We start from the raw sequence: 14,013 nt of genomic DNA, 5'->3' as shown, positions 1-14,013 counted from the left end.
GTTGACTATTTTTCATGCCTTATTTATTATTTACATACATTCTCTACATATATTGTGTTATGCATTGTCGCATTATGTATGTAAATTATTTTCTGCACGGTCCTTTGTTTCTATTTGTTCTTGCTTATGTGTCAGAGCAACTATAACGTAGCATACCATGCCATCAATAAAGTATTTCTGATTGCGATTCAATATCTACAAAAACAGTTCTTTTGACTCATGTATTGAAAAGTTATGTTTCGGCAATTTGCTTTTTTTGGTATATCAACTCATTTCAGTTATACGTATTATGGAAAACTAGCAAATATTCACAATTGATATTCACATATAAATATTAAACAAAAAATGTCCATAATCTAACTTCCGGCTTTAGAGTATTGGTGCTTTGCAACACCATCCAAATGTGGAGGGACACATATTTTTCTGTGCCTTGGAAAATAATTTGAAAAAATATGTGTTTGTGCTACATATATTACCAGAGTAAAGTGTAGTGAAATTACTTCAGAGTATGTGACTTTTTGATGGGTATGGTCCAATAATTTCTATAAATACAAACCAGATTGAATCGAATGTGAAAGTGGTTTCTATATTTCCTCATATCACCAGCGTGTGTCAGTGCATATGAGCCTGACTCAGGGCAGAGTGGTAATAATATCGAGACACGACTGAGCCCTTCATCGAGGGAAATTATAGAAGTGGCAAAAGCAATAACTTGTATGTTTTGTTGACATAAAGCCTTTTTTTAAATATTTTCTTTTCTTCCATCTTTATTGAAACCAAAATATAAAGTCCAATATGAACTTAAATACAATATTGAAATGAATCTATGCCGGGGTTCATCAAACCTCTGTTGCTTTCCCATCACGACCAGGTTTTCAATTTTCTCCAACATGCACTTGTGAGAAGAGATTGCATTCTCCATGGCAATCAGCCTTTCTTATCGGGCTGCATATGCAACCCACTTCAGATTTCCAGAAAGAGACGATTATGTGGGCTGTTCATTCGAAGTGGCCTTGCTATGTGCCCATTGTTGGATGGAGAACAATATGCAGTTATTCAATATGTTCTGTTTCATGTAATCCACCAACAAAGTATTGTTGAACTGTAACTTTAAAGCAGGTGTCCTTCAAACTTTCATGTGGAACTAAACCTTCACTCTCAAATAAAGCTATGTATTGATGTAAATGAATGCATTCATGTCTTCACTATAAAGAAGGCGGGACGCCAGCCAGCCAGTGGAACATAAAACCAGATTACATGCAGGCTTTATGGATCTCAGAGCAGAGAGTGAGCGGTTTCTCCATCCTGACCCTGAGTGTGTCGTGACCACTGCAGAAACAATGAGGGTTGTAAGTACTGCTCATAATAGCTTCATGAAAAACAAAATCCCAGATGCACAGTTGTGTCAGGATGCGCAGGATCGTATTATCAAGTGGCTTCTGTTGGGAGAACACGGTGTGAGATTTATATTAACATAACTAATAAATAGAAGAAGGGGACATCTCTAAAAAATGTACCAATAATTAATGTGCACAATGACGAGTAAACACAATTAAGTATCACACCTGCAGTGTCCATGACAACCGGAATTTGCAGGCAGATATCGGAACACTAAGTCCATTAGTTCATTAATTTATTCATGAATAATGAGACAGGAACACCTTAACGTGAGGTGCCTCGAGTACATTCATTATGTCAGAATAGATTATAATGTTCTGTTTTGCATGGGTGTTGTCCCGGGACAAAATGTTCAAAAGCATAATATAAATCGGATTTGGATTATTTTAAACACATTTGGAAAACTGCTCTTTTCTATATATTTCCAGACAATAGAAACACTGCAATAAGGTACAGTGGAGACATTGGGTGCTGATTGTGTTTGTTGCTTCTCTGTGCTTCTATAAAAGGAGTGTGTTCGTTGGATGAGGCGGTGACGCAGACACTACGCTTGCTGCTGGTGTATAAGAGGGGCCACTCGGCTCTTTTTGGGCGCACACAAATGGGGGAAGCAACTGTCTTGGTAAGATTGTGAGAGCCTCGTCTCGGTGTCCGGAGACGCTTGAAAGAACATGGAGGTGAACGCAACTCAGAAGATTTACCTTCCCGTTGATGGGATCCTCGAATTGTTCAACTCTCTCACCGGACATCACGAATCAGACATTACGCAGAGCGCAGCCCTCATCGCCCCACTACCGCAGCACCCCAACGTCTCAAAGACACAGAAGACGAGCATGGGCATCATCAAAACGGTGAAGGGGCGCTTGAAACAACAGGATAAAAGAGCTGTGTCCCCATGCGGATCTTCCAGTTCGGGCAATCGGCAGGTTTCCACAGATCGACTCCCAAAAAGGTCCGTGGATCTGCTGGAGCTGGGTCTGACTAAGCGCAGGAACTGCCTTAGAATAGTTGTGCTCGGCGCACCTAAAGTAGGAAAAACCAACATCCTCCAGCGGTTCTTGGGTAAAGACTTCGAAGAGCACTACGAACCCACAGTAGAGGACTTCCACAGAAAACTGTTCCACATCGGAGGAGAGGCATATCAGATCGACCTGCTGGACGCCGCTAGTGAGAGGGACTTCCCCGCCAAACGCAGGTTATCCATCCTGACAGGTGAGACCTTGCATCACTGTAGTTTTTTAAAGTATCAATAAGATGTTTATTAATATTTTTTTTACCAGATAAAAGCAGTGTATGTGTGGTGTTTTATGAATATGATTGAACATTACAATGTGACATTGTAATTAATTAAGTGTCTCTCTCTCTCTCTCGCTCTCTCTTTCCAGGTGACACCTTCCTGCTCGTGTTCAGTTTGGATGACCGAGAGTCCTTCAGTGAAGTCTGCGAGCGACTCAACGAGATCAAGGACGCCAGGGCAAAGCTACTGAACTTAAAACAACCCGCGAGAGTGCCCGTCGTGATCTGCGGAAACAAAGCGGACGTGGCGGCACCGAGAGCCGTCAGACGGTCAGAGGTGGCAGAGGCACTCGGCGAGGACGTCGCGTACTTCGAAACCTCCGCGAAAGACGGCACCGGCATGGACGGCGTGTTCCGGGCTCTCGCGACTCTGGGCGGACTGCCCGGCGAGACGAGCCCGTCGCGCCATCAGCTCATATCCATCCTCAGCTACCAGTCGATGTGCGTCGGCGCGCGAGGCAGGAGAGGGAGCCGGGGGCTCGGCGCGCCCTGCGCCGCCTTGGACACGCTGGCGCGCCGCCCGAGCTTCACCAGCGACCTGCGGCTGGTGCTGCGTTCAAGCACCAAACACAACAAACCCGAGAGGTGTCAGATTCAATGAATCGTGCGCCTGCTCGAAAAACCAATTGTAGTAGTATGCTGCAATGTCATATTATGTAAGGAGTTATACTCTGTATTACCTGGCTGGACCAGTGTTTTCATCTTTTGTCTTTTTGTATGTAACTATATAAAATCTGATAATAAAACATTTGGAATTGTCATTAATGCCTCTGCTCTATCATTGAAATGGGTCAGTGAGACAGACATACTATACTGTCAGATTGTGTTCACGGGCATCACACACCAATTGTTTCAAGTGATGATACAACAGAAGAGCGTACGTGTGTGGGAGGGAGCTCCTCGGTTTGAGGAGATGACTCACAGCGACCTTAAACGTCTTCTAGTATTTGTTACCGTACACAAGAGATTGTTCACATTCACATCCTCCCACTGCGCTGCGACTGGCATCAAGGGCTGAAGTGTTACGATGCATGATTAATCTGCGCCAATAGCCGACACACTCATGGGTCGCCATGGTGGTTGGAGGCAACAGCATCCCGTATGAAGTAGGTGGAGGTGAGAGACGTATTGGACTCTGTGGATTCAGCACCATGGAGAGAGCCCACATCCAACGCTGCTTCACCACAGAGTAGAAATTAAATTCCTTAAAAAGCCGTAGCCTTTTCTTCCTGACATATCCAACCCACTCTTCTGGTTTTCAAGACAAAAGGATTGTGTGGGCTCTTCTTTCAGAGTGTCCTTGGTTTGTGAAAAGGACGGTTTGACTGACACGAAGCTACATCAGTTATTGAGCAATAAATAGACTTGGAGCTACAATGGTCACTGCAGATATTTAAAGCGTGGCAATGTATGACGCCCATCAGAGTTTAAAATGTATTAATACAGTGTAAACTACAACCAGATTCCAGTCGCTGCCGGAGGTGCTGCAGAGGAGTCATCACTATCGGCCTCATGAATCATAAAGGAGGTCTGTTGCTCCTGTTTTTACTCTGAGAGCCTCGTGATCACTATCAAGTAGTACGACTCATACCAACGTCACGAATTACAATATCTCGAATGCAGACGTCAGGCTGCGCAGGCAAGTATTTTCAAGTGGCTTCTGTTCAGAGAGAAAACCGTGTGACGATTATATGAATAGAAAAATAAGAGACAAATGAACTGACTCGATCAGTATGCGTTTCTGAATCTCTCTGGCTGGAAGAGCACTAGTTCTAACCAGAAAGTGAGAGGACATACACCATCGGTGTTCGTCACATGTGAGATCTACCATTTTTAAGGGATTTTTGGAGCGAGTTTAATTGATTTGTTGATAAAGGAGCTGGTAAAAATGAATCCACATCAAACTTATACTCATGAAGTAGAAGCACTTGGTAACAGAAACGCCGGAGACTCATTCGGCTTTTGTTTGTTGAGTTTATAAGCAGTGAGATTGCCAGAGGAATTTCCTTCAAAGATCTGCTCAGACTCAACAGAGCATTGTCTCTGTTTCTCTCCATCGCCTCTATAATTAGTCACACAAGAAAATACTTAGGAAAGTGTTTCAACTAACTATTAGTTTTAGTGTTGATTAATCTGTTGATTACTTTCTCGATTCATCCAAATAATTGTGTGGCCTATAAAATGTAAAAAAAACTGTGAAAAAAAAGGCGATCAGTGTTTCCCAAAACCTGCGATGACGTCCAAGCTCAGAAACATTCAGTTTACTTTCATAGGGTAAGGGAACCAGAAAAAAATCACATTTAAGAAGCAGGAATCAGAGAAGAAAAAGATCTACTCGATTATTTGATGATCAAAAAAGTTGGCAATGAATTTAATAGTTGACAACTAATAGATTTCTCGTTGCGGCTCTAAATTAGGAAATTACAGACCAGTGAAAATAAATCTATGACAAAGACTTGTCTCCAATTTAACTATTTAGAAGATGGATCAGTTAATACATGAATGTTTCAAAAGAAAGTTGACGTTTATTTAAAGAATAAAACACAATTCCTGTGTACAGGAATAGAAATAACAATGTTTAAATGAAAGTAAAACGACTTCCGGAGAAATGTTTAGCACAAGCAATATTTGCATTATAGCACAGGTGGACAAACATATTCACATCTAATGTTCTGGGTCGCATCCAAACCAGAGTGCCAGAGTCAATATAATATAAACGCCTGTGGAGCCGGTTTCCTTTCTCTATTCACAGGGTTAAATCAGAGCCTATTCCCTCTAAAAAGGAACAACTTTTACAATTATTACAATGTGAAAATTGGCAACGCCTTAAATAAGTTATTAAATATTGAACAGAAAAACTAATGCAAACATCTGCCTGTTTTCAGGATTTCTCCCCCTCCTGAGAGGCTAACACACAAACAAACCTTCTCTGAAGTTATCCGCTGTATTAACATTACTCTCATCGAGGGCTGGAGTCTTGACTTTTTGTTTGGTGATCAGCATGGTGATCCCTTTGTAGCCTCTGACGGATTTGTCTTTCCAGTTCAACCAGTAGAGCTGGCAGTATGCTGTCCAGTAAGACCAGTCCATCCCAGGAGCATCGCAGTCCTCTGATAATAAGAAAAGGAGAGAAAAAATTATGAGAGATTCAGACACGTGAAAAACTCAAGAGTACGGTAATTGTCATTTTTAAATCAAAAATGGCAAATATTCTCTGATACCAGCTTCTCAACTGTGATGCCTTTCTTTGTTCTATATTAGTTTAAGACTGCTGAAAAGTAAAATGAGCTGCATGATTACATAAACCTTGGACTTTCGAGAATTATAACACGCATTGTCCAACATTTCATGAACCAAAAATAAGCAGCAGATCAAATAAATATTGAAAAGATTCAATGCAGGTTTGCATCAGAGAGAAATTTTTGTCTCACCAGTAAAATCTTTTACGCCAAATAAATAAAAATGTCACTGGTCACCTGTCATCGAGAATGAGTTGTCCACTCTGGCACAACTCTTGGACATCTCTGGATGTGCTAAAGACTTCCTGGAGACCCAGTTGAGGGCTAAACATCTCCCAATGCTGTTGAATATCAGAAAGTGATCAACAATACTACATGTACAAAGATACACGTACCAGATACCACCTGAATACTGGACCTCGCCTGCACTGACAGAAAAGATTACACAGAAACTGGAAATATAATATGTTCAGTTTGTGCACTTCTGCAGGTAAAAACCTCACCTTGTGACTAATGCCATCTGTCATTCTCATTCCCATCGCCAACACCTCCTCCAATCTGCAAAAGAAACATCTTTCATCTGAAAACTTCTCGGTGACTAGACTTCGATGTTAACAAGGACAGCATAGAGTGATATGGAGACTGATAATAGTGTTTCACAGGGACAGCATGTCTGGAAGAACAAGCACATGTACAACAATCTTCAACACTATGTTTCACACGCTGTGGATTGGCGGACACATGGAAATGGCAGCTGCCCCCCTTGTGCAAAACAAGATACTCATAAGCCTGTAAGTGCAACAACTCACAGTTCAAGATGGCCGAGTTGAATCCGCCTACGTGTCCCATGTCCCCTCTGCCGGACTTCACGGATCCATGCGTCAGGCTCCAGAGTCTGGGTCCGCGCCTCCCGGACGACCCCTCCCTCCCCCAGAGGAACAAACCGCCCGTGTGCTCCTGCCACGGATCAAAATGTTAAAACTCACTTTTAGTACAATCTACATTGATCAGGGTCTGGAGCTTTGGATAATAGCTCACCTGGGCCGACGCCAATGTACTGTCTTCCCTTCCAGTAGCTTGTGTTGTGATGACTCACTGCTTTCTATGTGACACAAAGTGAAGCGCTATAATGCTGTTGACATCTGACATCTGCCTTGCTGTTGGTGACGTCTCATTAAAAACAAAACAGAGAAGCCAAAATAAGCAATGCCTCTTTTAACTCTCATGCTAATACATAATGTATCAATTATATATATATATATATATATATATATATATATATATATATATATATATATAGTCTTCTTTAAACTCATTAGATTTTTACTGATGTTTTCCATTCTTTTATCTTTATTTTATTGTGTTTTCTATTTGAAGTTATCCTTCATATAAACGCTGTTGTGCTGCATGTTTACTCCTTATATGAATCCCTTTGCAATGAACGCTAATTTGCTAATGAACTTTATGAAAGAATGAATGCCTCCTAAGGCGTAGAGGGCGATCAGTGAGCTGTCCCTCTGCTGAGGACTTACGTGTCTTGCAAAGTTAGAGACCTCGTACTGCAGAAAGCCGTGCTGGTGGAGAGTCCTCCTTGCACACTGGTACATCTCTGCTGTCACGTCTTCAGTGGGAACAGTCACCTCTCCTCCTAGCACCTGTTTGAACAGCTGGGTGCCTCGCTCCAAGGTCAGCTGGTACAGAGACACATGGTCATCGCACACCTCTAACAGCTTGGACAACTCGTTCTCCCAGGATTCAACGCTCTGTTTGGGCCGACCAAACATGACGTCCACGGACACGCTCCCAGGGCACAGCCTCCTGGCTTCTTCGACAGTTTGCAGAGCCTGGTGAGAGCTGTGATCTCTTCCCAGAATGTTCAAATCCTCATCCTGCAAAGACTGAAGGATTGAACATGTGATATGTGCAACTACACAGTTCAAAAACTAATCTTCTGTCATCGATATTCTACAGATTATATATTCACCTGGACCCCGATGGAGAAACGGTTAACCCCTGCATGGCAATAGTCCTCTAACTTTGACTTTCCAGCAGGAGTAGGGTTGACCTCGAGCGTGACCTCAGCCTTATCTGAGAGACACGCCCACTTTGAAACAGTGTTGAGGACAGCAGCAATAGTCGAGGGATGAGCAAGGCTCGGAGTCCCACCGCCAAAAAACACAGAGGTGACGCTGCAGGAAAAAATAAATAAATAAAGGGTGTGTGAAGGCACGTGTTGAAGGCTGATTTCATGTAGAAGAAAAACAAGCACCGTACCAGGAGACCTGACTGAGCTGCAGCAACGTCTCAGTCTCCCGCTGAAGGCACTCCGTCATTATGTGGTTGTTGTTCTCTCTGGGTATGTACTTGTTAAAGTTGCAGTAGGAGCACCGTCTGAGACAGTATGGCCACTGAAGAAGAGGAAGAGAGGAGGGAGGTGACTTTGACATGATTTGGGCTAACTTTCTATACCTTCTAGTATTTGCCATACATATATATGTAGTGTGTGTGTGTGTGTGTGGGGGGGGTGGGGGGGGAGTGTATGATTCAGTGCATGCATGGACTGCGATCAAGTAAGCCCTCGTCCACTGAGTGAGCCGCAGGCACGAAAATAAATGACTGCCTTTTCCTGGTGTTACAGTATGGTGGTCTACTGTGGCTTAGATAGCACAAAAAACATTCAAACGCAATTTCCCAATATCCCAATATTCAAGCAGCTATAAAAACAGATCCTTAAATTTGTAATTTTACTTTACAAATGTAAGGATCTATTTTTACAGCAGTTGGAATATTGGAAATTTTGACATTATGAATATCATTATGTCATTAAAGCTGACTTTAAAGTCACTTATCTCCAAAACTGTATGTGGGCTCACTTGACCGCGGTCATGCAGGGGTATGCTTATGTCTCTGCATATACTTATTAAATCAGTTATTGACAAACGCTAGCTCACGTGCACGTAGAGGGACGCCTGCTTTGTGGGACTTGGAGTGTCTGTCCGTTCAAATCCATTTTCCTCAATGATTTCTCCACCGGAAGTCTCAGAGAAGCAGCGCAGAGAGGGAGAGACGGCACGTCGGACCGCGCGCAGCGAGTGTTGAATCATGGTGTGTGTCTGACGACAGCACTTTTAACCTTTTAACCCGTCTGTCTGAATGGTGTCCTTCACATGGACACGTGGACCCGGATAACGGCGACACGAGTCAGGCGCCATCATAAAGACAGACCTTGTATCAATGTGTTCATAACAACAATGTGGCCGAAGTTACTTCGAAGTGGCGTAAATTCTTCTTCCGGGCAGCTGTGACGTCGCTCCAAACAGGAAATACTTACGTGTGATTTCCCCTGCGTGCGTTACACGGGTTGACCACACGGGGGCGCTATTTCACTGGCGTAAGGGTCAGGCCTTCCTTTATGGACAGTGACTACCAGGTACGCGTTCAATCTGCAAAGTCAAATACTTTAGAGCACGGTTCAGTTTGAATTGACCGATTTCTGCAGATTTGGACCTGTTTTCACCTGCTTGTATAGTGTATATGTTATAGAACTGTGGTTAATAACAGCCATTAGATATATAAACATAACTAACTGACTCCATTAACGTCCATGAGACTACAAGACAGTGCCCACAAGTACCAAATGTCAGGTTAATGTGTAACAGTACTTAGGTTTTACGAGGCTAATGATAAGTAGAGCTCCTTGGTGTCCATGTGTGGGCCAAACTTATCCAAACCTCTCCAAAATGGCTAAAATGTACTTTTGCATTTTTCTTGTGGCTTTTCTGTTTTTAACTGAGTTATGGTGCATGTCCAGGTGTTTAATCACTATAATTATGCATTTGTTAAACTGCTATTACAGTTTATAAGAAGACTCTGGGGATCCAAAAACCTCCTTTAAGTACCATATATACGTCATATACAAACATTCACAGTGTTCATGCATAACTGAATATTAGTCTTTTTGTATAAGGCTGGTCTGCATGTTTTTGTAAACACTGTTACTGGTGGTTGCAGAGATAACTAGTCACAACAAGACACTAGTCTATATTTAGAATAGAAATTTGTGCTCTGCTCACACAGGATGAAACTAATTTAATGAGTTATGGATTTTCTGATCCCAGGAAAAAACACTGTCTGGTGGACTGACAGAGAGATAGACGTGGAGCGTCACATTTTAAATCCTGGTGTTTTTTTATGTAATTTTAACAGAATAACACACATTCAACTCTGTTCGAATATTTAATCATGGATTTTTAGGTTTACAGTTAATTACATGTTGTATATGTCTTGAACTGCTCTGTAGTCCTGCTTGTTATCTTCAAATAATTACCTTGGATCAGCGCTTGTGGTGAATGATGATGAGGATGGTTATATAAATAACTCATATAATGTGTGGCTAAATTTAAATAAAGACGGCCGGAAAAAAAGAATCCCCTCCTCCATCTTTACTGTTTACCAAGGATCTAACTGCAAACAATGATATACATATAAATATAAACACCATAGTTTATAACTTAATCTAAGTATTTTATTGAGAATATCAATAATTGTGAATGTGCTCTCTGTCAGCATTTAACCCTGAGGTAATTTTCCACGTAATAGCAAATCTGGTACCTATTACCTAATCACTAGAGAGAGAGAGAGAGAGAGAGAGAGAGAGAGAGAGAGAGAGAGAGAGAGACAGAGAGACAGAGAGACAGAGAGAGAGACAGAGAAGGGCGTTCATTGAATATATTATGGTGATGACTACAGTCCAGTGAGAAGCTGGAGAACTTTGGGATAATCCAAATTGAAAGGGTGAATCTGTGCTGTAGATCTGCCAAATGGATAAGAGAAAGAAAGGTAAGATCCCTGATTTCACATGTCCAGGGTTCACAAATATATGTTTAACAAGGTTGGTTCTTTTTATTTAGCGTTAGTTTTTAGCCACGCTTGCGGCATGGCATTGTCAGTTTGTTTGTCAGTTCACAACCTCATTGATCCGGACTGAAATATCTCAACAAAAATATAATCGATTGCCAGTTTGGTACGGACATGTGTGTAACCCAAATTATGAATCCTGATCACTTTGCTGATCCTCTGGCTTTTCTTCGAGGTCCTTTGTGACGTGACATGTTTGATGGATTGCGATAAAATGTTGTGTCGCATTCATGTCGCCCTTAGGATGAACTTAAATGACTTAGTGATCCTCTTACATTTCATCTAGCGCCCTCATCAGGTCAAAGGCTTCAGTCCGAGCAGCACTTCTGCATTCTGTGCTGATTGGCAACGGGTATTGTGTTAAACTATGATGTTAAACATGGCTTTATACCTCCTACGACAGCATGTTAACATTGATATTGTGAGCATGTTGACATGCCAAAGTAAGCATTAAGCTCATATCACAGCCTCAAGAGCATGTAACAAGGAGCAAACGCACAATACTTCTTACATTTACCTGCTGTTATTCTCAAATTAAACTTGTAACACTTTTTCACAGCATCTCCTACAGAATTAAGGCTTATGGTGGTCGGCAGCAGTGGACATTCGCAGTTCCTACTAACAAACCACATACTTGGGAGGAAAGAGTTTGCTAAGAATGTCACCAGCATTTCTGGCAGCAGAAAGAATACCGGAGAGCTCGCCGGTAGACGGGTGGCTGTGATCAATGGACCAAACATCTACGACAAGGATATATCTCAAGTCAAGAGGAAAATGGAGTTGAGGAGGTCTAAGTGCTTGTGTATTCCTGGTCCCCATGCCTTTCTCGTCACCTTCGACATGGAGAAAATCGCCATAAATGAAATGAGAACCCCCAAATTAATGAAGGAACGCTTTGGAAGACACTGTCTGAGGCACTGCATGGTGCTCCTGGCCTATGAGGGAAACCTTGAGGTGGCTGCGCTGGAAGACCGGGTGCAGAAGACTGACTGGCCCCTAAGAGAACTGATCGAGCAGTATGGTGGACGCTTTCATGTTTTCAGCAAGAACTGGAGAGATCGCAGCCGGGACAGAGAGCTGCTGCAGAAGATAGAGAGGATGGTGGCCTCCTTGGGAGGGGTCTGCTTCTCCAGCAGAACCTTCCAGAAGGCAGAGGAATGTGTGAAGAAGGAGGTGAAGAGGCTCAAGAAGCAGAGGACGAGAGAGATAGAGAAGGCGTGGATCGAGATGGAGAAACAGTACATAGCGGAGGAGTTGTATCACCAGAAGGACGCCTACACCGCCAATGTTGGCGCAGAGATCCGAGCCAAAGCGGAAATGGACAACGGATGGCTCAGAACCTCCCTGGCAAGAGGACTGGGTACAGGGTTTGTTGTGGGAGCTTTCCTGGGTGCCCTGTTTGGGTCCATAGAGGGGCCAGGAGGGATGGTTCTGTATGGGATCATAGGTGGCGCAGTAGGTGGATCAGCAGGAGGAACAGCACAGGTAGCTATAGAGCATATGGAGGACAGGGTGGCCCCACTTGCCAGACTTAACTTTAACTCAATCTTTATCAATCGCTTCTTTTCCGCTCCTCGTCCATCACAGTGTGGCATTGACTGATAACGGTCTGTTTGTCAGGTATGAACGGAAAAGAAAAATATATATCACGGGCTTTTTGAAATTGAACTGTTGCTTATGTAGCTTTCAGGCTGACTTGATACCAAACTAAATAAGGAAATGTACAACTCCCTTTAGGTTGAGAATGGAACCTGAAGCAGTAAATCTCACAGCTGATTTAAAGTGTAAATTTGTAAACTGAATAAATGAAGTTGTGATTTGTGACACATGATGGGAGAGTTTGTTCTTTGTGAAGCAAATAGTGATTTATTTAAGCTCTAACATTTCCTGGTGTCTCGCTGTAGGCTAGCTGAGAAGCTCAGATAACATTCAGGGTGGAGTCTCAACTGAGAGTGCCATTGTCTATTGGACTGCCCCACAACACGCACACACACACACACACACACACACCTTACTGCACCTGTTCAGTGTAAATCATTTGCAGTCTACGCACCTGAAACTGTGAGTAGAAGCAGTGGAGACTGATTCTCCAGAGTGAAGAGTTTTCTGGACAAGATTTACCTGGACAGAGGTAAGACTACACTTTGCTCAGTAAATATTTGACACCAGGTTCTGGTTTTCCTTTGAAAACTACTTTTCTGTCAGTTAATTCAGACCTTAAATCATTTATGCACTTGCTGTATAACCCAGTAGTGTTTCCTACAAGCATTTCAGAACAAAATGTAACATTTCAGTGGTTACTGCTTTGTGTTGATACATAGCTCCCCCAGAGACGTAACAGTGTGGTTGCTACCTGTTTGACCACATACTTTACGTCATATATTGAACTGCTTCCGTTTTCTGTTAGTACATCGCCTCGATCACAAAGAAATTCCTTTTTACTGAATTGTCTGTGACAATTACAATAAGAAGAGAAAACAATCAGAGGTTTAGGCTTCACCATGGGGAGCCTTTACCAATGAGATGAATGTTACTTTAGTAGATTTAAAAGAGAAGTCCTGTACTTGTTTCATTACATAATCTGGGAACAGTGCCGTTCTGCTTAAGAACATGACGTACCATTTGTCCTGCGAGTCGGAAAGCTGCATGTCTGTGCTGAAAATAGTTGTCCTTTCACAGTTTAGAGAAAATGCTCAGCAGTCAGTAGGAAGTACGTATCAACATGGCATATGCAGTATGAAGCATTGAAAGATATAAAAATATGTTCTCAAATAGTAGCGGAAAGTACGCAATTTTATTGGAATTTTTACACAATATAGTTCCTCTTTAACACATTAGGGTAATAATATTTTAAAAGATTAAATCAGAGGTTGTAAGTATGTAAAACTAGCTCCACTTTAACCAGCTACAATACAATGCTACTTACAATGCTACTTACTTAATGTCATAAGGACTATTTTACAGTGGAACCTGAATTAGATAGATAGATAGATAGATAGATAGATAGATAGATAGATAGATACTTTATTAATCCCTAAGGGGAAATTTGTTGTCAAAGTAGCATTAGAATACCGCATGAGTAGAATTAATGCCTTTATTGTCATTGCACACATTGCATGTTCACACACACACACAGACACACCTGCAATAGTAATACGATTTT

At 42.2% G+C, this 14,013-nt stretch overlaps 3 protein-coding genes across 3 annotated transcripts; 2 read left to right on the top strand and 1 right to left on the bottom strand.

Moving 5' to 3' along the window:
• Positions 1–2,014: 2,014 nt before the first annotated feature.
• rasd2a (RASD family member 2a) lies at positions 2,015–3,295 on the top strand. The gene is made up of 2 exons (XM_068579110.1): positions 2,015–2,610; positions 2,784–3,295. The coding sequence occupies exons 1-2, from the start codon at positions 2,070–2,072 to the stop codon at positions 3,293–3,295; spliced, it is 1,053 nt and encodes a 350-aa protein (XP_068435211.1). The 5' UTR covers positions 2,015–2,069.
• Positions 3,296–5,095: 1,800 nt separating this feature from the next.
• On the bottom strand, positions 5,096–9,216 carry rsad1 (radical S-adenosyl methionine domain containing 1). Its single transcript, XM_068578970.1, has 9 exons — positions 8,885–9,216; positions 8,208–8,341; positions 7,918–8,122; positions 7,466–7,831; positions 6,972–7,035; positions 6,743–6,890; positions 6,437–6,491; positions 6,171–6,274; positions 5,096–5,804 (listed from the first exon to the last, which is right to left on the bottom strand). Exons 1-9 carry the CDS (start codon positions 9,035–9,037, stop codon positions 5,654–5,656), a joined length of 1,380 nt encoding a protein of 459 aa, XP_068435071.1. The 5' UTR covers positions 9,038–9,216; the 3' UTR covers positions 5,096–5,653.
• A 1,537-nt stretch (positions 9,217–10,753) lies between these two features.
• On the top strand, positions 10,754–12,452 carry LOC137786458 (GTPase IMAP family member 9). The gene is made up of 2 exons (XM_068578356.1): positions 10,754–10,772; positions 11,410–12,452. Exons 1-2 carry the CDS (start codon positions 10,754–10,756, stop codon positions 12,450–12,452), a joined length of 1,062 nt encoding a protein of 353 aa, XP_068434457.1.
• The last annotated feature ends 1,561 nt before the right edge of the window (positions 12,453–14,013 follow it).

The sequence above is a fragment of the Clinocottus analis genome, unplaced genomic scaffold, assembly GCF_023055335.1.
Source record: "Clinocottus analis isolate CAN_PGR_092001 unplaced genomic scaffold, fCliAna1.0.p SCAF_16, whole genome shotgun sequence".
NCBI classification, from domain to species: Eukaryota; Metazoa; Chordata; class Actinopteri; order Perciformes; family Cottidae; genus Clinocottus; species Clinocottus analis.
This window is presented reverse-complemented; position numbering and strand designations above follow the sequence as displayed.